General features: G+C 57.9%; 1 protein-coding gene across 2 annotated transcripts in view; it reads right to left on the bottom strand.

Moving 5' to 3' along the window:
• COL4A2 (collagen type IV alpha 2 chain) overlaps positions 1-26,286 on the bottom strand; it is an 81,098-nt gene that overhangs the window by 7,832 nt on the left and 46,980 nt on the right. The window contains exons 4-29 of one of the 2 annotated variants that reach the window (XM_049778090.1): positions 22,507-22,641; positions 22,344-22,388; positions 19,958-20,074; positions 16,123-16,194; positions 15,760-15,795; positions 15,622-15,684; positions 15,256-15,291; positions 13,353-13,394; positions 12,268-12,363; positions 10,983-11,018; positions 10,542-10,592; positions 10,319-10,363; positions 10,003-10,056; positions 9,527-9,593; positions 9,202-9,312; positions 8,844-8,993; positions 6,003-6,095; positions 5,289-5,446; positions 4,170-4,242; positions 3,858-3,964; positions 3,413-3,614; positions 3,151-3,213; positions 2,410-2,466; positions 1,420-1,527; positions 768-989; positions 48-209 (exon numbers count right to left, since the gene is read on the bottom strand). In XM_049778090.1, the coding sequence (XP_049634047.1) occupies positions 48-209; positions 768-989; positions 1,420-1,527; positions 2,410-2,466; positions 3,151-3,213; positions 3,413-3,614; positions 3,858-3,964; positions 4,170-4,242; positions 5,289-5,446; positions 6,003-6,095; positions 8,844-8,993; positions 9,202-9,312; positions 9,527-9,593; positions 10,003-10,056; positions 10,319-10,363; positions 10,542-10,592; positions 10,983-11,018; positions 12,268-12,363; positions 13,353-13,394; positions 15,256-15,291; positions 15,622-15,684; positions 15,760-15,795; positions 16,123-16,194; positions 19,958-20,074; positions 22,344-22,388; positions 22,507-22,641 (2,401 nt within the window). The remainder of the gene's footprint in view (positions 1-47; positions 210-767; positions 990-1,419; positions 1,528-2,409; positions 2,467-3,150; positions 3,214-3,412; positions 3,615-3,857; positions 3,965-4,169; positions 4,243-5,288; positions 5,447-6,002; positions 6,096-8,843; positions 8,994-9,201; positions 9,313-9,526; positions 9,594-10,002; positions 10,057-10,318; positions 10,364-10,541; positions 10,593-10,982; positions 11,019-12,267; positions 12,364-13,352; positions 13,395-15,255; positions 15,292-15,621; positions 15,685-15,759; positions 15,796-16,122; positions 16,195-19,957; positions 20,075-22,343; positions 22,389-22,506; positions 22,642-26,286) is intronic. The other variant, XM_049778091.1, reaches the window with a different exon arrangement.

Here is a 26,286-nt window from a genome sequence, read left to right as displayed (position 1 = left end):
ACTCCCCAACTCCTCCAAGTTCGTGGGGAAGGTGGGCAGGTCCTCACCCCCAAAGCCTGGGGCGCCTGGCAGCCCCAAGGGGCCAGCTCGGCCTGGCACTCCGGGGAAGCCATGCTGTCCTGGTGGGCCTGGCAGCCCGGGCTGGCCAGTCGGTCCTGGGAAGCCCGAGGGGCCCTTGAGTCCTGGCATTCCAGGCATGCCTTGGCTCCCTGCGGATGGACAAACAGTGAGCATGTATGCAGATGTGTGTGTGCACAAACATGTGTGTATTAACACTCGTAAGAACGTGCAATGTATCGCATAGTAATGCACATGGTTACGTGCACACCCCACACAACACCACACAAGGACATGTAATGCTTACACACAGGACATGCACACATGTAGAAACAAAAACACATGCAAGGCACGTGTGGGCGCATAAGGACACATGAATACCCTACACATGTAGACGTGCTCACACGCATGCTTACACACACAAGAACATGTACACAATGCACACCCACGCGCACGCACACCTGGGGCTCACACGCTCCCCTCTGTGCTGTGGGTGTCCTTTAGCAGCTGTGCTTTCTGGGGAGGACCCTAAGAAGTTGGGGCGCCCGAGACGGGAGCCCCCATCAGCATCCCTGCGTGCGGGGGCTCTGTCCTCACCGTGCTCCGGCAGGTGTTCCCAAGCCCCTCTCCCAGTGTCGTGCATGGGGAACCCTCCCCGGAAGCCGGCACCCCCGAACTCTGTGAACGAGCAGTGGGCCGAACTGACTCACCCGTGAATCCCGGCGGGCCTCTCTCTCCAGGGACGCCCTTCAGGCCGGGGTGGCCGGGTAGGCCAGCATCTCCCCGGGGCCCAGGATGGGCGCCCAGGGCTTCTCCAGGAAGACCCTTGTCTCCAGGGGGGCCGGCCGGCCCTGGCACACCACTGGGCCCGGGGAGGCCATCAGGGCCTGGCCGACCGACGAGGCCTTTGGATCCACGGGGTCCCACGAAGCCTGCAAGAGACGGGTCGGTGTGGTTTCTGAGGGAGGCCATGGGGGCCCACGGCCTCCAAGGTCTGAAGGGACCTTGACCCCACCCAGTGCTCTCCACGAGTTCATGTCTGAACCCGGAACCATGGTTCCAGCCTGGAGGACCTCTGTCCCCATCTGGTGGCCCCTGAGGCGTGACTGAGCCCAGAACCATGGCCCAGAGGGACCGGAGGACCTTTGTCCCCATCTGGTGCCCCCCCTCGGGAGAGCCTGAGTCCGGAACCATGGCCCATAGCTATGCCCGGAACACCTGCCTGTGGGAAGGGGACCCGGGATCAGCAGGGGCTGAGCCCATGGGCATCCGTGGACTCCTCTACAGCTAGTGTTCACTGTCCTCTCCTGGGCAAGGGGGACCCACAGAGCTACATGGAGTGGGAGTTCCTCCCTGGCTTACCTGGAGGACCTGGGAACCCTTCACGGCCGGGATCTCCGGGGAGACCCTTGAGACCTGGGGTTCCATCGGCTCCCGAGAGGCCTTGAATGCCAGGCAGCCCTTTGATTCCTGAAAAACCAAGACAGGGCCCCGGTGAGACCCCAAACCGGTGGGCGGGAAAGGTGTGGCAGCAGAAGGAGTGAATTCTAGATCTGCCCCTTCAGCTAGGAGCCCAGGTCCCAGACAGGCCAAACCACATCACTAGCCTGGACCGCCGGGGGTGGGGGGTTGCTTCTTGGGTCCCCCAACAGGAACACATGTCATAAAGAATCAGAAGCAGCAGTCAAGAGCCTGTGATGCTCCCAAAGGAACATCCTTTAGCCCCCCCACCGCCACCCTGGGAGAGATGTCGAACCAGGGCCCCCAAGAAGTCCGGGGAGCAGGCCATGAAATGAAGCCGGAAATGGGAACAGCAGCCCAGAAAGTGGCATGGAGCTGTCTCTAGTCTGGGGGCTGTCAGGGAGTACTTGAGAGGGGGGGTGGGGGCCTGCTTTGTGGGTGCCTGGCTTCCGTCCCTCATACTGTCCACGCTGCATGGTCACACACATTCTGTGGCCTGTCACACTGTCACACTGTATGGCTGTCCACACTATGTCCTGCCACACTAGCTACACCATGACCTGTTCACACCACAGGCACACGGCTGCTTTCCCAGCCGCACCCCAAGACTCTCACTCTCAGCACACACAATCTGGGGCTACCAGTGTCTGAGAGTTCCGGAGTCATGCCTGGAAATACTGCATTGTTCTGGCCAGCCCCGAGCCCCTGTGTCAGAGGGAAGGCAAAGTGCAATTCCTGCCCCCCTATCAGGGCCTGGGAAGCTCTCCTTCCCTCACCCACTATTTGTGGCTGCCAGGTAGTGTCAGATTGAGTCCCAGCAGACACCACACACTGCTGGCACCCCCAGAATCTGCCATTTGTATGGAGTCCAAGCAGGAGGGAGCACGTTACCTGGGGATCCAGGAGGGCCTGGGGGCCCAGGGAGACCCTTGGGTCCTCCAACACAGCCTGCAGGAGAGAAAAGGAGGCATCAGACGGCAGTGACCATGGCACTTTTTTGGTTTTGGCTTTTGGGCCATACCACACTAATGGTGATCGGGGACTACTCTTGGCTCAGCGCTCAGGAATCACTTCTGGGAGGCTCGGAGGACCATTTGAGATGCTGGGGATCAATCCTGGGTCAGCTCTTGCAAGGCAAATTCCCTCCCCGCTGTGCAACCCCTCTGGCCCAGTTTTCTCTCTTCTTGGGGTCCAAGGATGGAGCCAGAGCCACCCCACACCCCACCCACTCGCACTGCACTTATGGTCCCGCCAGTCGTCTGCTTCTGCTCTGCCTCCAGCTCTGCCTCACACCCTCGAGATGCTCAGGTCCCGCAGGCTGCTAGGAGGGCAGGAGGCACCCATCGGTGGGGGGGACGAGATCCAGATTTGAACCAAGGGACAGAGGCCATGCTAGACAGCTCCCACACGGAGCTGTAGTTTTGTGGCCTCAACTGTTTCTGGAAAGATCCCACTGGGCAGACAGGCAACCTGGGCACCCAAGCTGATGATGTTCACGGGCCTGGATTGTTCATGGGGCTGGTGTGTCTATGGGGTTGGAGAGGTCCTGGGTGTGCTTTAGTCATGGCCTCTTCAGCTATGCACACGGTCACAGGGGCTGGGAGCTGGACTCTGGGGCTTGGGAGATGATACCTGGCTGCACAGATGCCTGCCCCTGCCCTCCGATGGGCCTCTTCACGCCGTCATCTTCACAGTCTGCAGGGACAGAGGGAGGAGGCTGGGGGTGACCATGTCTGAGGGATGCGTGTCTGAGGGTGTGTGTGTGGGGCAGAGTGCAGCGCCCCCAAATCTCAGCCCAAGGACCCTGTGGGTAGGCTGGCTCCAGCTCTGTGCTCCCCCAAGCGGACGTGCAGGGTGGGGTGTCTGAGCTAGAGGATGGGCAGGGCTCACTTACCGAGCTGTCCTGGGGAGCCAGGCAGGCCAGGGGGGCCGGGAAAGCCCGGAATACCGGTAGCCCCTGGATCTCCAGGGAAGCCGCGCTCGCCTTTGGGGCCTGGCAGGCCCAGGCCTGGAGGGCCCCTTTCTCCAGGGAGGCCCTTAGTGCCGGGAATCCCATTCTGGCCTACGTCTCCAGGAGGGCCTTTCGGGCCATCCCCCTGTGTGGAAATAGGACATTTATCAAACTCTGGGAGACTCCAAAGCCAGCCTATCCTCCCACCCCTGTCCCACTCCTCTGTAGAACACCATTTCAACCCCCAATGTGCATTTCCCCCAAAAGGATCAGCTTCTAGAACATTCCACCTGGTGGGTTTCCAGCCAGGATCTCTGTCTCCTGACCAAGTCCTGCTTTTGCTCACAGACAGGAAGGAAAAGGAGCCATCACAGCCCAAGGTACTCACCGGAGGGCCTGGAAGACCTGGGAAGCCACCGAGTCCATCACGGCCTGGGAAGCCATCCATGCCCTTTAGGCCTGGCACACCTGGAACTCCTGGCTGTCCCCGATCACCTGGGGAGGGCAGGGGTATGGGTCTAGGCCCTGCCACCATGGAGGGCAGACAGACAGATAGACAGACAGATGGATAGCCAGATAGACAAATGGACGGACAGACAGGTGGATGACCAGAGACAGGTTGCCAGACAGACAGATAGACAGACAAGACCCAAAGACAGAGACAGACAGACGGATGGCTGGCCCTGGGGCAGCCGCTGACCTTTGGTGGTGATGGTTCTGGAGTCTCCTTTTGCTCCTTTGGGCCCAGGGGCTCCAGTCTCCCCAGGGGCACCCTGCAGAGAGAAACATGGTTGCTGCCTCCTCCACAAAGCCCGCAGCTCCCATGAGCTCATTTCTGGGCCATGTCGGGCTGCCAACTCCAAGGCCAGGAGCGCGGGAGAATGGAAGCTGGGAGTACTCCACTATGTGTGTGCCTTGTCCTCGGCAGGAATGGATGCCCTGAGCCAGCCTTGCAAAGTTAGGTCCACCAGCTCCAGTGCCCATCTGTGGAGCTTACGAGGGGCCCGTGGGGCTCTGCCTGAGGTGGGGACATCAGGCCACACCTGCCTGCAGGAGCCACTAACGTGCTTCTTGTGACTATTTATTTGGGCACACTTAGCAGTGCTCAGGGATCACACTATGGGAAGCCAGGGATGGAACTGAGTCCGCCATGTGCCAGGCAAGTGTCCTCTACTCTGTCCCATCTCTTCGGTGGCTGACTTCTAGACACAACTCAGGGCTCTTCACAGAAATGGCCAGCTGTGCCATGGGCTGTGGGACTTTCCCTCATGGCCGGGTCTAAACCGTGTTTGACCTGGGCTGGTGCGACTTGTTTTATCCAAGGCCACATAAAGGCCTCGAAGCTGCCTTCAGGGGCATCGGGAGGGGGGGTGCAGGGACCCCACTCAGACCCAGGCTGCACCCAGGTCTCACTTTTACCCCGTAGGGTGCTCCCCAGTGTGCTCTAAGCCTCTGCTTGAGTCCTGTAGATAGTAGCCTGTGTCTTAACTCATCCTATCACACTGGGTCACCCACATCCGCCGCCTGGCCCTGGTTCCAGAGCCCTGGCATCACCCCCAGAGATACTTGCGGCCTCTCTCCTGACCCTCTCCGCCACGACGTATGAGTGCTTCTGTCTCGGCTAGTTCTGGGCCTCCCTGCACTGCCTGTGATTTCTGGGGTCCACCTAAGTGCAGCCGATACCTCCTTCCTCCCTGTTCGACCCAGCAAGTCTTGGCTCACAGCTCTGAACCAGGAACCAGCTTGGGGGACCCTGGTGCTCCAGTGGGCTGGGAGGAGGAGGAGGAGGAGGAGGAGGTGGTGAGTGGGGCTCACACACCTTGAACCCTGAAAAGCCGGGGATGCCATGAGCCCCAGGCTCGCCTGCGTCTCCTTTCCGTCCCGGCTCCCCGCTGGTGCCTGGGAAGCCTTTGTGTCCTGGCAGGCCCGGTAGCCCTCGGGTAAACTCGTCACCACAGCTGCAGTCTCCGGCCTCCCCTGCGGAGAGAGAGGGAGAGAGGTTCCCTCACTGTGGGTATCAGGTGCCTGGACCCTGAGGCTCAGTGCTCTGCACGGTTCTGCATGCCCCGAAACAGGGGCCCATGAGTGAGGTGACACTCCTCAAGGCAGAGACTGTCCTCTGTCGTTGGGGGGTGGCTCAGGGCAGCTGGTCTGCATGGGAATCTAGGGGACAATGGGATCTGGCCTAGAGGCTCAGTGGTGAGTGTTACTAGAATCCTTGGGCTCTGATCCGGGGAGCTCGGCTGGGTCCTATCTGTCTCCTCCTCTGAATGAAGCCCAAGGGACCCACTGACTGCTCAGGCTTGGCTGAGGTTTCTGAAGTTGGGGTGCTCAGAGAAGTGGGGCACCAGCCTCTTAAACATCCAAATCTGGTGCTACCGCAACCCCACCACCCTAAACCTGTGCCTCAGCCAAACACACGCTCCAGGGACTCCAGCTCAGTGAGCTGGGCCGGCTCTGCTTGTCCCAGGGGAACATCAAGGCTGCTTCACTTCTGAGAAGCAAAAGGGGCCTCAGAGGAGCAGGCACCCACCTTTCCATCCCTTCTGTCCTCGGGTCCCGGGGAACCCCGATGGTCCGGGGTACCCCACACCTCCTTCTGTTCCTTTCAGTCCAAACAGGAAACCTGGGGAGGAGCGAAGAGATAAGCACTGAGCTACGAACACCAAGCCGTGGGGGCCCATTGGCTCTTCTGGGGCCCCCCAGGCTCCAGACCACAGGCCCTGGGCAGGAGCGTGACCAGTTCCTGCTTCTCTGCTCCTGCTGGGTGAAGAAGCACTGGGCCCATTAACAGGTTGATGCTTCCTGCGCTCTGAGCTGACATTCTCATTCTCGGCCTCGAAACACAAGGAGTCCCAGAGCATAAACCGCAGAGGGCTAAGCCATGGCAGGCACCAAGGGGCACCAAGGGCCATGCCCGCGCCAGGGTCCAGCAGAGGCGGGGGTGGGGGGGCTGGGGCTAATGACCACCCTCCGCACCATGAGGCACATGAGAAATGAGACTGAACTAACGCAAACCCACCTCCCACTTCAGACCTGCCCCTCATGTCACTCTTTCAGGTGAGCACGGAGAACACATGCACAACACACGTGTAAGCACACAAGCACATGTCAGCACACATAGCAAACACACAGGAGCTCTCGTGATCTGCGCTGATCGGGGCCCTGGGAGCAGTGGGGTCTCTGGCCAACTCCCTGACTCCAAGGCAAGACGGTGCTTACAGCCGAGGGCATAAACAGTGCTCAGAGCCAGGAAGGAAAAAAAAAAGACGGTCAAGGGAACGAACTCTGCCGGCGGTCAGGAGTGCCCTCTGGTGGCAGGATGGGGTCTCCTCATCTGAGCAGCCTAAGGAGGCAGAACCAGGAGGGACCCCACCTGGCAGACATCCTCTGCCTGCCACGCACCTGCCTACTGGCATCTCAGAAAAGAGTGCAGGGTGTAGGAGGAGACAGGAAGGAGACAAGGCGGACCTAGAAGCGGCCTCCAGCACCCAGGGCTAGGTATGCTCCCCGACTTTGAGAGGAAGGTACTGGCTTCTGCAGTGGCCTCGAAAAGATGGGAAGATGGAGCTCAGAGAAATACCCTAAGTTCCTCCGTCCTCCCCTGATCCAGCCCCGATGTCCAGCGTGAGACTGGAGGGTGAATGCAGGACGAGGGCCCTAGTGTGGGGGTCAGGGTGTGGGCCTCGCACCCGTTGACCAGAGAGGACCCGCCCCCCCCCCCCCCCCAGCACCACCAGGGGTTTTTGCTGAGCACAGATGCAGGAAGAGCCCCCTGCACCGCCGGGTGTGGTCCCTCAGAAGAGTGGGTGGGAAAATAGGGGGGAAACAGATGAGTTTCAGGAGTATGTTTGTGCCTTGCTGGGGTTTCTGGAAGGGTCAGGACCGTGGGCAGTGTGTGGCCAGTCTCCCCTCCCAGAGGCTGACCTGACCTTTATGTTCGACTGAAAAAAAAACTTGGCAACCAACACTTTTATGTGGAAACAAATGATGTTCTGGGCAGTGCGTGGTGGCTGCCTCAGAAATTACGTGCTTTCTTGGAGGGTAAAAATAGGAAAGTGAGTCTCCGTCTCTGCATGTGTCTACAGTTTCAGGGAAAAGCTGCATCTAAGTTTAAAAATAAATAATTGTTTTTTGGCTCAGGGCTGACTCTTGGTGTTGTTCAGAGGCCCCTCTGGGGTACCAGGGATTGAACCCGAGTTGACGGCCTGCAAGAAGCATTTTCCTTCTGGACTAAATTTCTCTGGTGCACCTGAAATTTGCAAACTAGTGCGTGAGCCTGGCTCTCTTCCTCGAAGAAAATGGTCTCTGGGTGACCCCAGCACCAGGATTCCTCGAACCCTGCAGATGCACAAGCCATTCTCTGGGGAGAAGGTGGGCGAATGGTGCAGTGTCCCCTAGACCAACACCCAGGGCCTTCCTGGAACGATCGTTGGAAAGGATACCAACGTCCACCCGAGCATTTGGTCGGATGAGGGCAGTGAGGAAAAAGCAGTGGATTGGGGAGTCAGAAATGAACAATTTTCAAAAACTGTTGGTTCTTGGGACCGTGACCCCATTTTCTGCTCAGGCATACCCCGACCTCTCTGATGTCCCCATTAGAAGATTTGATCATTCCCAGAGTTGAGCGCTTCAAATGTGGAAAGCTGAGAAGCTGGGCCTCATTGAGGGGCTCGCTCAGAGAAGGCCTGCACTCTGGCCTGCACTCCACTGGGCTGAGGCCCATGACCTGAAACTTCCTTTTCCTAGGCAGTAGCTCCAACATGGCCCTGGAGGGCATGAGCTCTGCCTTCCACGTGATGCCAGAGTTCCTGACACAGAATCCAGTGTCCTTGGATTCTCCAGAGAAGACATTTCTCGTAGGTTCTGGGGTCGACACTGGCGTCTATAGTTAGAGGAGTTTTCACCTCAGAACCTGAGACACTCGAATTTCCTCAGTCTGAGATACCCCAGTCCTCATCCTTGAGACACTCAATTCTCACCTCAGCATGAGATGCCCCAATCCTCACCTTAGAGTCCGAGACACCCCAGTTCTCAAGTTAGAGACAACCCCCAATCCTCCCCTTGAGATATCTGGTTCTTACCTTAGACACCCAGGTCAACACTTCAGGGCCTGAGAAACCCCAATCCATACCTCAAACTCTGGGACACCCCAGTTCTCACATTAGAACCCTGAGATACTCAGATCCTTACATCAGCTTCAAACTCCCCAACTGTACTTCAGAAACTTGGAAGACCCCAGTCCACACCTCAGGGCCTGCACACCCCAACCTCACATCGCTCACGGGCTGACCAGCAGAAACCCGGAATGAGTCTCCAGGTCTGGGCATCCCAACTGGATCCGACACATGCCCTGGAGCTCCCTGACACTCACCGTCTGGTCCGGGGGCCCCAGGAGCCCCAGGGAGTCCCTGCAGCCCTGGCCTTCCATCAGTTCCGGGGCGTCCAGGGTACCGTGCGGGGATGCCGGGTTCTCCGGCGAAGCCTTTGGGCCCCATCTCTCCGGGGAAGCCCCTCTTGGTATCTGCAAACAGAGTAGCAGAGTGTGAGGTGGTTCCCTGTTAAGGGACCCGATTCCGGCAGCGCCATGGCATCCCGAGATGAGGGGTCCATCGTCTGAGACCTCAAGGACATCTGCAGTTCTGGGATTCTGGGGGACTTCGCAAGGACCAAACCCCACAAACCCTGCAGAGAACTCAACTCATTGCAATTTATATTAAGGACCAAGTTACCATCTTCTCCCAGAGGGGTGCCTGGCAGGCCGGGGAGACCAGGGTCTCCTGGCTGACCGCGGCTTCCTGGCTCTCCGTGGGCTCCGGGAAATCCGGGTTCACCTTTCATGCCTGCAAAGAGATGACCCTGACTGAGTAAGGAGCAGATGCTCCACTTACCAGAGCTTGGCCCTATCCCTTGCGGTACCACCAGATGCCCACCAGGGCCACCAGACATGGGAGCACAGAAAGTGGACACAGAGACGCCGGGGCGAGGCTGAGCCGAGGAGGCAGCCAGGCTGGCCCTGTGGACACCCCGGGGACCATGTCAGAGGTGCTCACAAACCTTTGGCGAGGGATGGATGCGGAGAGTATGCGGGGGGCCCTGGTGGGCCTTGGATGCCAGGGTCTCCCTGGAGTGGGGCAGGAAGGAGATGGAATGAGAATGGGGGAGTTCTGGACATGGCTCCCACCGTTTCAGCTCTGCGTTAGGTCCCTGAAGGTGCTGCCCCCCCCCCCCTTTATCCCTGGTAGCCTGGTGGGTGGTGCCCAGTCACTGCATGCTCCTCCTGTTTGCAGTGCCCTGCTACTACCTGACCCTCCTGTGGTGGCTGGCTGAGCTGTGGGGTGTGGAGCCCAGACCCTACAGCCTACCCTGCTCCCCTTCCCGCATCCCCAGGGACCCGAGTAGGGAATCTCCTCCTCTTCTCCCTGGGTCCAACTGGGTGTCCTCCTCGGGCAGATCAAGACATGCTTAGGCCTGTCTCATCTTGGCAGGGGAGGGAGGAGACCCCTTGCAAGGGACATATGGGGGGGACTCACCCTGGGGCCCGGGCGGCCATCAGGACCTTGGTAGCCATCTCGACCTTTGGTTCCCTGCAAGGAACAGGCAAGGCTGAGACCCCACAGAGAAAGAGCCCACAGGCTACTGTCCCAAGTCCACGGGGGGGGGGGGGGAGACAGAGACAGAGAGACTGAGAGACATAGAGTCAGAGAGAGACAGAGAGAGATGGAGAGAGAGAAGGAGCACAGTGCCCTCCTAGGTCTGATCTCAGGATTCTGGGAAGAAGCGCAGATGGAAGAGTGGAGGGTCAGCAGAATGGACATGCCAAGAGCAGGGCATGTGGACTCCACTTACCCTAAGTCCTGAGTCACCCTTCTCTCCAGGATATCCAGGCAGGCCCTGTGCAGACAGACAGAACTGTAAGGGGGAGCCCGAGACCCCCAAGAGCCCACTAGGCCCGCAGGACTCAGTTCCCGCCCCTCTGAGTGACCCTAGGACACAAGGTGCAAAGGGGGAGCTGGAGCAGAGCCCCAAAGGGAGCTGAAGTAGGAACGCTGGGATGACGGTGGCAGCTCACCCGCTCTCCTGGGAATCCCACGATGCCGTCTTCACCCTTTATGCCATAACCCTAGGAGAGAAGGGGCAGCTGGGACCTACCTATACAGGATGGGGGGAAGCTCCCAAGGGCTCCCTGCCGCCATGTCAGGCTAGAGTCCTCTCCCACACCTGCTCCTTTGGAAGAATCTGGCTTTGTTTTAGAAATGCCAGAAAGTTTTTTGGGAGGTCACACTCGATGGTGTTTAGGGTTCACTCCTGGCTCTGCAGGCTTGGGGTACACTATAGGATGCCGGGGATCAAACCCAGGTCATCCGCATGCAAGGCGAGGGCTCTCCACTGTACTATCACTTTGGCTCCAAATGTCAGCGTATTGCGTGGTTCGTGTCGGATTTGCAAAAAGGGAAATAATGGAGGCCTCCCGAGCCTGTGGGGGAAATGCACCTGAGTGCTCCTCACCTACCGGTTTGCCTTGGTCTCCCTCGCTCCCCTTCTCGCCCTGTGGAGGAAAGAAAGGCCGTGAGGTACTGAGTGTGGGTGCAGTGAGAAGGCACCGACCGTGCACCTCGCAGACTCTCATGACAGCGCGCATAGCCCGAAACAGGGTCTCTCCTGTGGGGACGCGACGGGACGCGGCAAACCAGCTGCGACGACACTGGCGAGCTCAGGGGGCCAGTGCAAGACCGTCGGATATGCCAGGGCCCCTGCGCTCGGACGGATGGTTGTGTGTGTGCGCGTCTGAGATCAGGCATATGTGTGAGCCTATGTGTCTGTCAAATGTGTGGGTCCGTATGTCTGTCAGATGTGTGGGTCTGTGTGTCTGCCAAATTTTTGGATTCATGTGTCTGTCCAATGTTTGGGTCCATGAGTCAGATTGATTTTCAGATCCATGTGTCTGTATATTTTTCATATTTTTTTGGTTTGCTTGTCAGATGTTTCGGTCTGTGTGTCTGTCAGACATTCGAGTTCATGTGTGTGTCTGATGTTTGGACTTTTATGTCTGTCCATTCGTTAAATTTTGGGGTCTGAATATCTATCAGATATTTGGGCCTATGTGTCTGTCCATTTGTCAGATGCTTGGTTCTGTTTGTCAGATTCTGGGTCTGTGTGCCTGTCCATGTGTCTGGCAGATGTTCGCATCTGTGTTTCTGTCCATGTGTCTGTCAGTTGTTCGGGTCCATGTCTGCTCACGTGTCTGTCAGATGCTTGGCTCAATGTATCTGTCCAAGTGTCTGTCAGATGCTTGGGTCAATGTAACTGTCTATGTGTCTGTCAGATGCTTGGGTCAATGTGTCTGTCTATGTGTCTTTCAGATGTTTGGGTTCTTGTGTCTTTCCATGTATTTGTCAGATGTTCGGGCCTGTGTGTCTGTCCATGTGTCTGTGAGATGTTCGGGCCCATGTGTCTGTCAGGTATTCGGATCTATGTGTCTGTCAGGTGTTCGGGTCCATGTGTCTATCCATGCATCTGTCAGATGTCTGACCCGTGTGTCTGTCTATGTGTCTGTCAAATGTCTGGGTCTGTGTGTTGGCCTTTGGACGCGGGCTCCCTCAGGCTGTGGAGTCTGGAGGCGGTTGGCGGTACTTTCCCCTCCCTGTGCTTGCACCACGCCGACGCCCATGGACACAGAATGACCCCTGGACACTGGCCGCTCCCCCAGACCGACGCTGGCGCTGCTCATCCCCTGCTGAGTAAGTGTGTCACCCGGCGCAGGGCGGAGAGGCGGCGGGAGCTCGCCTGCGCGGTACCTTGTACTGTTCCCGGTGCAGCACCTCCTTGGTGGGGCCCACGGCGTGGTGCACCTCAGACGGAACCCCGTTGGGTCCCGGCAGGCCCATCTCGCCCTGCGCACGTTGAGGAGAAACCCTTGAGGTGAGTCGCCGCGGCTGCGCCCCTGGGACGTGCCACTCATCACAGGCCCGCCCGCCCAGCGTCACATCACAGACCTGCCAGACGCCCCAGGACGCCACCTCAGAACCTCCTAGAACCCAGGGCCCTCCCACGGGGCAGTGGGAAATGGTGGGCAGCAGAGGCGGCGACGCCTGCCCACATCACCCTTCGGCAGCCCTGACCGACCGACTGAGTGACACCCATCAGGCTGCATGCAGGAAGCTCGTCGCGGGGTGGGGAGGGAAGGGCCTGAGTCCCCTCACAGAGCTTCTGAGACTCCCCCCGGCCACTAGCCAGAAGCAACTTTCTATGAGGTGCCCCACCGCCCGCCTGCCCGCCCTCATCCTGAAGGAGTCCTGGGATCCTCCTTGGTCTTTCCCAGGACACCAGGCTGCAGGAAGCAGCTTCGAGGGACCCCGAGGTGACAGACCGCAGTCCCTTCCCCTCCCATCTGGCCCCAGCACAACTCCCCACTCCCGTGTGGTCAAATTTAGGCTTCCCTGGATGACCCAGCCAGCAAGTGGGGCCTCTCCCACCCTCCTCAGCATTTGTTCTGCCTCATGAGGGGTCCATGATTGAGCCCCCATGCAAGCCCAGAGCCCCTCCCCAGTCTGATCTGGTCAGGGAACCAAATGGAACAGACCCCAGGACCAGGAAATGGGGTATTCCTTGGGGTCTGTGGGTCAGGGTAGGTGCCAGGCTGAGCCCGTCATGCTGGCTGTGGGGAGCCCCCAAAGGCCCGGGGGAGCCTGGTTGGCCTCCTGTCCCCTCCTGCTCCTCCAGCCCCACCCCTATGTCAGCATACATCCTAGGGATGCCTGTCCTGTGTGTGCCGGTCATTGCAGGAGGGGGTTTCGGGGTAAACACCGGTATTGGGCTGGGCGATGAGGACACATCGGGGACAGTCAGTCAGTGACTGCCTTCACGCGCCCACCCTCCTCACCTTCTCGCCCTTTACTCCGTAGAAGCCGAGTCCGCGATTGCCCTGAAAGAGAGGTTTTGTGGGGCTTGAGGGGCCACTGCACAGGGAGAGGAGAGAGTTCCAAAACTAAGCTTCAGCTTCCAGCCCATCCTGTCTGGAGTGCTGAGTGCTCAGTGTTCCTGTGTTCCTGTTTGCATGAGAAATGGTGAGGCCGGGCCACAGGCGTGTGGAAATGGCCTTTCCTGTGGAGGGGACACCTTAGGGCTCTGAGCCCGAGTGACAAAAATGAGGCTCGGACGGGGTCTGGCGCACCAGGGCCCCTGGGAGCAGGTAGAACCCAGCTGGCTGTCCTCTGTGCTGTAGGGGCCCCCGGAAAACCCCCAGAAGCCTCTTTCAGGGCCGTGTCCCACCCATAAAGTGCCAGATATAAACCTCCAGCTCTGTATCCACCTGGAAAGCACAGTGACTATCTCCACCCACAGTCTTGCTCGGAAATTGGATGTCCCTTCCCTCTGCCCTCACCCTTCTCATTCAGGTAAAAGAACCAAATTTCAGAGAGAAATTTTGGGGCCTCTCCCTAGTTCTAGGGGGCTCTAAGGGAGGGGTCTGGGGTGCCTCCTGGTGATTTTTTTTTTTTTTTTGGTTTTTGGGCCACACCCGGCATTGCTCAGGGGTTACTCCTGGCTGTCTGCTCAGAAATAGCTCCTGGCAGGCACGGGGGACCATATGGGACACCGGGATTCGAACCAACCACCTTTGGTCCTGGATCGGCTGCTTGCAAGGCAAACGCCGCTGTGCTATCTCTCCGGGCCCCTCCTGGTGATTTTTAGTCAACAGAGCCAACAGCTAGTCTATCCTGAGGGCACTGAGGGGCTCTGTGTGTCCACTGGCCCAACAGCCAGATGCCAGGAACATTTTCTGACTGATTTCTGCCCAGCTCTGACCCAATCTTCACCCTCAAGCTGATGACACTGGTCCTGGCTGGAGCTTGTCAAGTGTTAGATGGATTGTCCATCTCCCTCCTGCACAGCCCATCTGCGAGAGCTGGAAGGACTTTCTCTCTGCGGCCGGCCATTCCTCCAGCCAGAGCCTCTCTACAGAAGAAGCTAGGCCTGTCCTGAAACTGGCTCTTTCTGTGGCTCCTCCAGGCTGGGGCAGAGATAAACACTGACGGCTCAGGGGTTTGTCCTTCTGCTGGTCCTGGGCCACTGCCCTAGTCACCAGCAAGAAAGTGACGGGCAGTCAGGTCTCTGGCCTATAGTGAGGCCAGAGGTGCCTGTGCTGGCCTGGCTGGTCACACCCATGACTCCCCATGCTGGCCGGAAGTTCTCATCACCCAGCTACTAGACCCTGGACTCCAAGGGAGGACAGTTGGGAATGGGGGGGGGGGGAACCTTAATGAGATCCAGCCGCAGAGGAAGCTGGGTCAGAGGTGTGGGAGCAGGGCCTGGGGGTAGAAGCTGCTGGGTCCTCAGGAGGTCACTAGATGGGGCCTGCAGGGAATGGGGCCTGGGAAGGCAGGGGCAGCCTGGAACCCAATTTGTTCTCAGTCTGTCTCTGGTGATGTGGGAGGCTGTGTGGGGCCAGTGGAGACTGTCCCTGTGTGGGGCCAGGTTGGAGGCTGTCCCTACCTTTCTGCGGTGGCTGCTCTCAGGGGCTGGTCCTACAACCCTGCAAAGGGTCTATTCCTACCACCACCCCTTCTGAGTTGCTTCTCCCCCTCTCCGTCCTTGCAAAGGGCACCCATGGGCTGGGCACTGCCCCTCGACAGGATTCCACCTGGGAGCTCACCCTGAGTTCATCTGCTGATTTTCCTCCCTCCCGGGGCATGCAATCCCCCCCCCCCCCAGGTCCCCTGAGACCTCTGGGCTCAGAACTCAGTATCCTGCCATCACTCCCCACCCCAACCTCCCTTCCCCTTTACCTGCTCCCCTTTGGGTCCAGGAGGTCCAGGTGGGCCCTGCAGGAAAACAAAGCATGTGACACCTGTGCTCTTGCCCTGCTGGTGGCACTTGCTAGAATTCCGGGAGAGCCATCCCCATGGGGCTGTCAGGCATTGGTCTCAGTCCAGGCGTCACTTCAGTGCTGGGGCCCCATGTGTGTTTCCACTGCCCTGGGGGGTGTCCCCTTTTTCCCTGGGGATCCTCATAGTCTTGAGAGGGTGCCCATTATCCCAAAGGTTCCTCTCTGCCCCCACCGCCTCAGGATCACAGGGCCACCCCGTGTCTGGGCTCTGTCCCAGGCAGATGTGGCTGCCAGGTCTAGTCCGAGGGGCAGGCACGACACTCACCGGTCTCCCTGGAGCTCCGACTGGCCCCATTGGCCCCATGAACCCCGGGCGGCCAGGGGGACCCTAGAATGGCAAGAGAGGTGGTGAGGGGGGCTGGTGTGCAGGTGGGGTCTGGGGGTTTAGAGTGGGGAAACTCACCTGGAAGCCGACCAGTCCTGGTTCACCGGGTTCGCCCTGAACAGGGGTAGGGGGAGACACAGATGAGTTGCTGTGGCCTTAACCCAGCCACGGTCTCTACGAGGCTCGGAGAGGCACACACCGGACTTGGGAAGGGGTGTACAGGGGACTTGGAAAGGGGCACACAAATACCTCTGCTCACAGGACAGAGGGTGCAGCGAACAGATGAGGCATGCAGCGTGCTGTGCTTGGCCATGAGCCCGCCTAGTCCCTGCTCCCCCCCACCCCCATGTGTCCTCTCGCCCATCAGCCATCTCTCAGATCACCGCTTCCTTCTTGGGTGCTGATGCCGGCCTCCCTGCCCCCTCCCACGTGGCCACTCACCCTGTAGAGGTCACGTTCTCGGGGGGACAGTGCATAAGGCTCGCCTTTCTGCCCTTTCGGTCCTTGGGGTCCCTGGGTGGACAGAGAGGGGAGAGACAGGGAAGGCACCAGTTACCCTGCGGCACCTTCCCAGGTCCCCAAGGTCCCTGCCATCCGCTCGCGCTGGCGCATCCTGGCTGTGCAAAGGGATAATGTTCTTCCTGGGTCTCAAGCCATGTCCTGCCACCAGGGCTCAGCAGAGGCCGTGCTGCGTGTGCCCTTGCAGGGAGACCCCTGATGCGTGTATTTGTGGGGGCTGCAGCTGCACCCAGGCACGGGGGTTTGGAGAGACACAGCCCTGAGCGAACCTGAACACTCCTCCCATCCCACCCCTGCTGCCTCTGCCACCTGCACCCACATTCCCCAGCACAGCCAAGACATTAAGTGGGTGCAGGGCATTCTCCACGGAGAGGCTGAGAGCGAGCTCGCTGAATCTCTGGGCTGGGCTGGGCTGGGGTAGGAGCTCGGCTGGGGTGGGGACCCCGGCTTGCAAGGTTGGGTGCCACACACAAGCAAATGCTCCCAGTTTACAGATGCTTTTTTTTTTTTTTGGTTTTTGGGTCACACCCGGCGGTGCTCAGGGGTGACTCCTGGCTGTCTGCTCAGAAATAGCTCCTGGCAGGCACGGGGGACCCTATGGGACACCGGGATTCGAACCAACCACCTTTGGTCCTGGATCGGCTGCTTGCAAGGCAAACGCCGCTGTGCTATCTCTCTGGGCCCACAGATGTTTTTTTACACAGTGATGCTGGTACTGCAATTTGTGGTAGTTAAGACCCCTCTGGGGCCAGAGCGATGGCACAGCGGGCAGGGCATTTGCCTTGCATGAGCTCAACCAGGTTCTATCTTAGGCATCCCATATGGTCCTCTGAGCCTGCCAGGAGTAATTCCTGAGCTCAGAGCTCGGAGTAACCCCTGAGCATTGCCAGGTGTGTTCCAAGAACAAAACAAAAAGGTCAGAACCAAGTGTGAGTCACCGGTGGTGCACAACTCTGTGTCAATGCATTTAAAAGACAAGTTTCCTATTTTCATTTTTCTAAGGTGGGTTATACCCGGTGGTGCTCAGGGGCTACTCCTTGCTCTGCACTCAGGAATTACTCCTGGCAATATTTGGGGATTATTCCTGGCTTTTCACTTAGGAATCACTCCTGAGTGTTCTAGGGACTATAGGGGATGCCGGAAATTGAATCTGGGTCAACCACGTGCAAGGCCAGTGCCCTCTCTGCGGTGCTCTCCCATTTCTTCGAAGAACAGGACAGTGGGGGTGAGCTGGATTGGTGGCAGGAAGGTGGCTACAGAGGACCAGGCTGATCTCCAAGTTCGCTCCAAGACGCTAAAGCAAAAGGGGCCCTGGGATGGAGCAGAAGGGCCAGTTCTGCTGGGACCTTCAGAGAACAGGACCTAGAGGGGCCCAGCAGGCAGGAGAGTGACACCCCTCTGTGCATCAGGTGGGTGGCAGGGAGTTAGGACACACAGCAGCAGAGCCCAGCTTTCATGGCTGAGGGAAAATGAGATCGTCCGAGCCCTGAATTCTTTTGTTTGTTTTGTTTTTGTTTTCGGGCCACACCTGGCAGTGCTCAGAAATCACTCCTGGAGAAGTGGGGCAGGGTCAACAACTTGTGCCTGGCCCTTTCCCTGAGATCTCACATTACATCTCTCATAGAGTTGTCACGGTGATATTGGGGATACCAAGGAGGGTTGCTCAGGCTGGGAGAGTAGAATGCTATCCCAAAGGAAGAGCCACTAAAATGCCGTAACTTGAGCCCATTTCTACCCCTACTGCTGAATGAATGACTTGGGAGTAGTCTGTTTCCTCTCCTTGTCCTTCCCTCTACTTCTGTCTTCCTGCAGATGGGTAAAAGGCATTTTTGGTGAACTCTATTTCCAAGGCAGCTCTTCACATTCTCAAGTGTTAGCTGAGTTATTTAGAATGCAGGGTGGAACATCCTTTGAATCTCTTTTCTATATACTAAAAATTACAAAGCTTTACATAGAAAAGGTGTTTTTAAAACAAACATCTGATAACTTTTTTTTTTTTTTGGTTTTTGGGTCACACCCGGCATTGCTCAGGGGTTACTCCTGGCTGTCTGCTCAGAAATAGCTCCTGGCAGGCACGGGGGACCCTATGGGACACCGGGATTCGAACCAACCACCTTTGGTCCTGGATCTGCCATTTGCAAGGCAAACGCCGCTGTGCTATCTCTCCGGGCCCACATCTGATAACTTTTTCCCTCTTTATCAGAAAGCAAAAAATAAAACCACAGTTAAGATTTGCCTTTCAAACCCTCAGTTGCTGCCACCCACAGAGATGGCCGTGGTCACCACGAGAGCACTGTACCAAGGAGACCTTATTTCTTGATAGTTATTTCTGGACTCTTGGATTGGAAATGAGCTTGTTCCTTCCAACTGGAGTCTAGTTGCAACGTATTTGCCTCCAGAAAGACCCCAGTGCCTTTTGACAATGGCTAGGGTTTTCCCGATTTTTCTATCAGTCTTTTCCAAAGGAAAGGCATTCCAAATACTTTTTCCCACTGGGGTCTTAGAAGAAAAGTAGAATTCTGGTTCATACTGTGGTCACCTCAGGTCTTTATTGAGATCATTTTGAAATTTAAAAGATCCAGGTGGAAATATTTTTATCACGCTCTGCTGGTAATTATTCGACAGAACACCTGAATTCTTTTTTTTTTTTTTTTTTTGCGGGGGAGGCACACTTGTTGATGCTCAGGGGTTACTCCTGGTTATGTACTCAGAAGTCGCTCCTGGCTGGGGGAGGGGGGAACCATATGAAACGGTGATCTCACCGAGGTCCGTCCTAACCTAGCACTTGCAAGGCAGTTGCCTTACCTCGAGCGCCACCTCTCCGGCCCCAGAACCCTGAATTCTTAACATTGTTATATTTCACTGTATGTGCTGAATATTTTCTTTTCATGCCTTTAATCTGTTTTCCCTTCATTTCTGTAATACAGCCACCCAATTTTGTGGGGGGGGGCATAATATGTGATTTTTGTACAAAAAAAAAAGAAAAATAGAAAAAAGAAAAGAAAAAGAAATCACTCCTGACAGGCTCGGGGGACCACATGGGATGCTGGGGATCGAACCAGGGTCCGTCCTGGGTTGGCAGCATGCAAGGCAAATGCTCTACTGTTGTGCTATCTCTCTGGCCCCAGAGTCCTGAATTCATTTTTTTTTTTTTTTTGGGCCACACCCGGTGACGCTCAGGGGTTCCTCCTGGCTCTACGCTCAGAAATCGCACTGCCTTACCTCCATGCTATCTCTCCGGCTGGTATCACATTCTTTTTGTTTTTTTGTTTTTGTTTTTGGGCCACACCCCTTAACACTCAGGGGTTACTCCTGGCTACGTGCTCAGAAGTCGCTCCTGGCTTGGGGGACCCTATGGGACGCCGGGGATCGAACCGCAGTCCACCCTAGGCTAGCACTGGCAAGGCAGACACCTTACCTCTAGCGCCACCTTCCCGGCCCCAAAGAATTTGTTTTTTGGGCCACACCCAGTGATGCTCAGGGATTACTCCTGGCTACGTGCTCAGAAGTCACTCCTGGCTTGGGGGACCATATGGGACACCGGGGGATCGAACCGTGGTCCATCCTACACTAGCGCTGGCAAGGCAGACACCTTACCTCTAGCGCCACCACGCCGGCCCCAAGTCCTGAATTCTTGATGTAAAACCCCCTCGTTGGTGAGAGGGACCCAGAAGGCCCCTCCCTGTGACCTGGGGCCCCAGGGTCCCGGAGTCTATGCCCAGCCCAGCCCAGCCCAGCCCAGAGCACGTTTACTCACGGGTTGGCCAGGGAATCCCCCGGAGCCAGGTGGTCCCTGCTGGCCTGCATCTCCTCGGGTGCCATTACAGCCGTCAAAGCCGGGTCTCCCTCGGGGGCCGCCCTGTCCTGGGTGTCCCTGTGGGAGAGAGAGATTTAGTGAATGTGGAGCCCAACGAGGAGGGGAAGCAACAGAGAGGGAGGGGTGTGTGTGTGTGTGTGTGTGTAGGGAGGGAGGGTGACTGCCAGGATGTGGATATCCCCTTGTCAGGGTGGCAGGTCCAAGTAGACAGAATGCTCTAGAAAGTTCTTTTTTTGTTTTTGTGTTTGGGTCACCCGGGTGACGCTCGGGGGTTACTCCTGGCTACGAGCTCAGAAGTCGCTCCTGGCTTGGGGGACCATATGGGACGCCGGGGATCAAACCATGGTCTGTCCTAGGCTAGGGCTGGCAAGGCAGGCACCTTACCTCTAGCGCCACCGTGCCGGCCCCTCTAGAAAGTTCTTGACAGAGCTGGCACCTTCTCCCAGCAGCCACGGGGCCAACTGTGTAGGTCCCTGGTTAACTGTCCCGGGCAGAAAAGGGCGCCCTAGGCACCGGGGCAAAGGAGAACACGGCCAACCTTGGCTCCACTCTTGGGGATGGCTCTTTCTGCACACACCTAGTATTTGGATTTGGCCTCTGTCTCTTGCTCTCCCGGAGGCTGCTGGGTCGGACCTATGCTCTCAAGTGTCGCTGGCACAACCCGGTGGCTTTGGCCTACTCCCCAGGCTCATGCCAGCCGAGGAGGGACCAGTTGCTGGGTTACTGGGTTCCACCTTACTCAGTGTTCATTCTCCACTCTAGGGTATGGTCTGCTAATAAAAAGCCCGGGTCTTGGGAAAGCTTGGCATTAAGTCTCGGCTCTTTCCCACTAAGCTACCTTCCTCTTAGGACCGGAAGGCTTGCGTGTTGGAATTCCTGAACCCGTTTTGACCCCCTTTCACTACGTGGATTATTTCCTGCATAGGTGCTTGCTTCCAGACCCACGTCTCTCCAGGTCCTGGTTTTGGAGCCTGAGGTTTCCTTCTCAACTTGGGGCCTGGCACACAAGTCCCAAGGTGTTCTCAGGTCACAGGGCACAGCTCATGTGTCCTGGGGTCTCTGCTTCATAGGACCTTGGGTTCGGGGCTGCTGCCTGCTGTGGTGACTTCCGGGGGAGGCGAGGTTGGGGTGACGATACCAGAATAGCATTGTCCAGCATGAGGCCAACGGGACAGACTGGGTCTGAGGCCTGAAGCCTCTGCAGGAGATACTGGTCATGTCTGGAATCTCACGGCCTGTCTGCTCTCTGTGCTCCCGCTAGCACGGTCAGGATCCCTACAGCCTGTCTGTTCCCAGTGTTCCCGCTGCCGTGTCAGGATCCTCATGGCCTGTCCCCTCCACCTGCCCCGTGCTGGGAAATGTGCTCGCTGCTTCCTCCTCCGTTCAGAGCCAGGTGCTGGGCTGTGTGTGCGTCCAGACGGCCGGGGCCACCCAGGCCTCCCGTCTCAGGCAGGCGCCTCCTTCTGCCACAATCGCAGCCACTTGGAGGTGGAGCGAAAGTGCTGAAGAAAAGCCCGAATCCGGGGCTGCTTCCCACTAAGCCCTTCGTGCCTGTCCCGGTGTAGCCCAGGGACCCCTCACCCCGTGTGTGGGCACGAGTGCTCGCAGGCAAGCATGCGCACACGTATCTGCAGTGCACACTCATGCATGGAAGTGTGTGACATAAACACACATGATCCCACGAGCACATGGACTTTAACATATACACACAAACACACATGTAGACACACAAGCCTGTGCTAGCACGGGGAGAGACAACAGGGGTGCAGGCTCGGGCATGTGTGTGTGTGTGCTGTGTGGGGGGTCCTGCAGCGGACAGACCGACAGATGGACGCTCCCGGCCAGACAGGAAGTGGCTCTGGGAACGCTGCCGCGGAGGCCGAGTGATTTATTGTTTTATGGCAGAAGGAGGAAAGGCGACGAGGTTAGGAAAACAGCCCGTGCGCCTGTGCTCAGGCACTCACAGGCCTCTTCCCTTTTGTCTCTGCAGTTAGTTCTGCCTAGAATTTGAGCAGCTGTGCAGATGCTGGGGAGCCCGGTGGTAAAGGGGGCAGAGAGGGGGCTCGGAGAGTCCCCCTCGATTGAACTGAGACCTCCAGCCTGGCTTTTATCTCACCGAGGAACAAGCCAGTTTCCTCCCCCAAATCAGGCTGGGTCTGGGCAAAGCAGCCTCACGCTGCGGCCAAGTTCTGGGAGAAAGGTTTGCAAAGGAAGCGGCTTGTCCAGCATCGGATTCCGAGAGGACAAAAGGAGCGGCCACAGGCTGTGTCTACACAACATGGGGGATGAGCTCGGGTGTCCCTTTAGGCCTGAGGATGGTACTTACGGGTATCCCGTCAGCCCCTGGGAAGCCTGCAACGCCTCTGCCACCCTGCAGAGAAGGAGTTGTGAGCAGGCGCCCAGAGCCTGCGCCCAGCAGCCCCAGTAGTCTGTCCGTCCGTCTGTCCGTCCGTCCGTCAGTCTGTGGGGAGCCCACGGTCTGGTCCTACCACTTCGCCTTTGGGTCCGATGATCCCGGGTCGGCCGCGCTCGCCCTTCTCGCCTTTTTGGCCTTGCAGACCCGGGAAGCCTTGCAGCCCTGGAGGTCCGTTGAAGCCCTGGGTGCCCACTGTTCCCGGCTGGCCCTGCAGGAAAGAGAGTTTCCACGTGAACCTATGAGCAAACTCAGTCACGCAGCATGAGGGAGGGTTGCCTGGAAGTTCCCCGGAAAGCAGCGCCCAGTGACTTCCTGTGGAGAAAGTCACAGGAGCAGCTGCTAGGAAACAGGACGAGAGGGCAGGATAGGATAGTGGTAATCCCGCAGAGGGATGGACTGACCCAGGGCTGTGTTTGGGGCCATACGTGGCAGTGATGGGGCTGTTGCCAGTGTACTCAGGGGTCCATTCGGGCTGGGCCTGAGCTATGGCCCTGGTCCTTCATGGCTTCTAGAATGATCCAGGCCTAAGAACCCCGCCCCCCAACTCTCTCATCTAACATGAAGGAAGAGGAGGCCACAGGGCAAGGGAAGAAATCACAGGCCTCCTTGGGGCTAGACAGACAGGACAGTGACTGTAGGCAGGATGGCAGAGTCTGGGGGACGCAGGGCCCCTCAGCCCACTGAGCTGGCCCATGGCTGGGACATGCTCCATGTCCATGCTCCGGGAACAGAGCCCAACGGTGTTCACGAGCACTGGAATCCGAGCTCCGTGTCATTAGCCAGAAGGAAGGAGACATTTTGATTTTGTTTCCTTTTTCTTCTTTTGGTAACGTCTACAGCATTTGGGGCTGACTCCTGGCTCTGTACTCAGGCTGATCCCTGGTGTGTGCTGGGATGGAACCTGAGTGGGCTGAATGCAAGGCAGGTGCCCTCCCCACCATCGTGTCAGAGATCTGGCCCCAGAATTGAGGCGCAGGAGGGACCTTGCGAGGGACAGGATACTGAGTGTGGGACACAGGAGGTCAGAGGGACGGCCTGGGAGTGAGCCTGAGCTCCACGTCCTCCCTCTGCCCCTCCTGTGTCCACCTCTTCTCTTTCTTCCGTCCTGCACTCTGGAAATGCCTTTCTGGGCATGGAGTATGGGTGGGACATTTGGACCCTGCTGTGCCACAACCGACCAGGGCTGCACACAGGGCAGGCAGCTCAGTCCCCAGAGCATGGGAAACCCCAGGCCTGCTCCGGCCTCGTCCCAACTGTGCTCTCCTGAAGGGCAACAGGGGGCATTTCTCCGGGCCGAGACACCGGTGCCCTCCAGATGCGCCATGTGAGCTTCGCACCGGGCACTGAACACCGGAGATAGACTGGGACTGGCCGGGGATGCCGGGCAGGGTCCTGGGGGACCCGCCGGATGCAGATGGGAGGACTTTCCTCCAGGCACCATCGGCGTCCGTCCCCCTCGGAAACGCTATTTCCAACCCTTCCTTTCTCTCATTGTCACAGGAGGGGGGCAGAATAAAAATAGGTGCCTGGGGAAGTCTGCAGCAGTTCCTGCATCTTCAGAATTCCCCAACACCCTGTTCCTGGTTCCAGGAGCTGCCCGGTTCAGGAGTTCCCCAGTGGAGCCTGTGGGCTCTGCAGTGAGCCAATGATGGTCCATTTACCGCCCGTCTTCCAGGGAGACTCACATGGGTGCCTCCCCTGACATAGGACCTCGGGGTGTCCCGGGAAGGCTCCTTTATGTTACCTGCTACCTGGGAAAAGCCATGTTTTAGGGGCACAAGAGGGAGCATCTGAGATTCGGTCTGTATCTGTCTGTTGGAGTCTGAGGCCCCAGACAGACCAGCAGGACAAAGCCCACCAGGCTGCCCCCCACCTCAGTCACTCTGGGAACCCGGGAGCCTGAGACTCCGGCCAGCCCCTGCTGTCCTTCTAAGAGCCAGTCCTGCTTAAGGCACTGCTTGAATTCACTGTCCATCTGTCTGTGTGTCTGTCTGTGTGTCTGTCTATCCACCCTGCAGGGGAGGACTCAAGACTCACCCCACCTCTACCAGTGGGGCTGCCTCTGTGACCAGAGCTAGGGGTGAGCAGAGTTTGGTTTCTGGGGGAAACCAAATTGTCCAGTCCTACCCAGCAGGAATCCCTGTCTTGACCCCCTGTGCATCCAGATAGACCATATCATCCTTCGGCACCCTCTGAAGCCGGAGCCACTGTCCTCTCTTGTTCCCTCACCATTTCTCCAGGGGCCTCAGCGCCACCTGCCACCCTGTTTCCTACACTCACATCCCTCCCTACCTTGGAGTCTGCCCAGGGGGACACGCAGTCAACCCACTGCCTCCTTGGAGTCTGGAGGGGGTGTAGACGGGGTCTGGCATGCACCTCCTTCACCCACACTTCCGAGAGGGCACCCTGAGGTCTGGGGGCACATTCAAGCTCTATCCCATGGGCCCCAGTACCCAGGTACTTTTTGAGAACCAGTTTTTGGCTCAAGAGTGGGGAAACCAAGGCAGACAGCTTGGTTCCAGGGGCAGAGCATGCAATGGTGCCCCTCAGCCTTGAGGGCATCAGTTATAGCCACCAAAACTCAGCTCCAACCCCAGCTTTCATCTTCGGGGCTCCGTCCTTCCCCAACCCCCAAAACCCTGTGGGGAAGGGGCTTAGCATGAGGTCCCGGAGCAAGGCAGTGCTTGGCTCTGTCTGAGGTCTCAAGGCATGCCCATCCTCAGAAGACCTGGACAGGCCACCCCAGAGGTCATGGTGCAGCCCAAGGGGGAACAGTGGGGGGCAGAGTTGCATTGCAATCCTGGGAGTCCTGGGAATGTGCGTTGGACCGGCGGGTCAGAGATGCTTTCAGGGTGAGCTCCAGACAAGGAATCAAACCTCACCTAGGCACCTACATCCTGCATCCTGGTACCAGATGGACAGGCGTGCTTCTGGATGCAGGCACGGGGCTGGGTGAGCAGCTCGGCTGCGCCCCCTACTGGTATGCCTTGCCTGGCCACCTCTGCTCCTCTGGGTGGGCTTCCCTGAAGCCTCACACCCAGGAGCAAAACACGTTCCTGGGGAGATTATCCTGTATTTCCTTCCACTGCGTCAAGAAGCAGCTTCCTCTAAATGTGGGGACCCTCCTGCCCTTAGCCGGCTCAGGCCCCCAGGTCCACTCTGGGGAGCACTATCCAAGCACCCCAGAATGCTGTCCCTTGGGCTAGTGACCCTGAAGCGGCCAATTGTTCCCTTTCTCCACCATGCCAGGCCCACCGTCTCTCAGAACTCAGGGGACAGTGCCCCCAGGTCTGTACCCGTCAGAGGACCTGCATGTGCTGATGGGGCCCTGTGTAAAAGCTCACTGTGAGAGTCAGCGAATGTCTAGGGCCATGGCAGGGGAGAGCCTGGGAACAGGGCACCCTGATGAAGATAAAGCCATTTGCGGAACGCAGGAAGGAAGTGAGGGAGAGGGCAGGGTTGCCAGCACAGTCTGAGGGAAAGTGGCTGAGGAAGGATTTGATTTTCACACTTCGCCGTTTAAATATTGTTTAAAAATCACTCGATGGGGGGCCAGAACAATAGCACAGTGGAGAGAGTGTTTGCCTTGCACGTGGCCGACTTGGGTTTGATCCCCAGCATCCCATCAGATCCCCCAAACTTGCCAGGAGTACTTTAAGTGCAGAGCCAGGAGTGACCCCTGAGCCCCTGAGCATTGCCGGGTGTGGCCCCCAAAACAAAAACAAACTATTGACTCAATTGTTTCACTCAATTGCCGTTTACACAGACCACGGCCAGTTCCCGCTTCCCACACTAGGTGGCAGCTCAGGGACCCACGCCCCACCCTCAAGTTCCCTCCCCCACCTCCCCTGGA

The sequence above is a fragment of the Suncus etruscus genome, chromosome 8 (assembly GCF_024139225.1).
Source record: "Suncus etruscus isolate mSunEtr1 chromosome 8, mSunEtr1.pri.cur, whole genome shotgun sequence".
NCBI classification, from domain to species: Eukaryota; Metazoa; Chordata; class Mammalia; order Eulipotyphla; family Soricidae; genus Suncus; species Suncus etruscus.
Note: the sequence above shows the minus strand (reverse complement) of the source record. Positions and strands in the feature narration are given on the sequence as shown.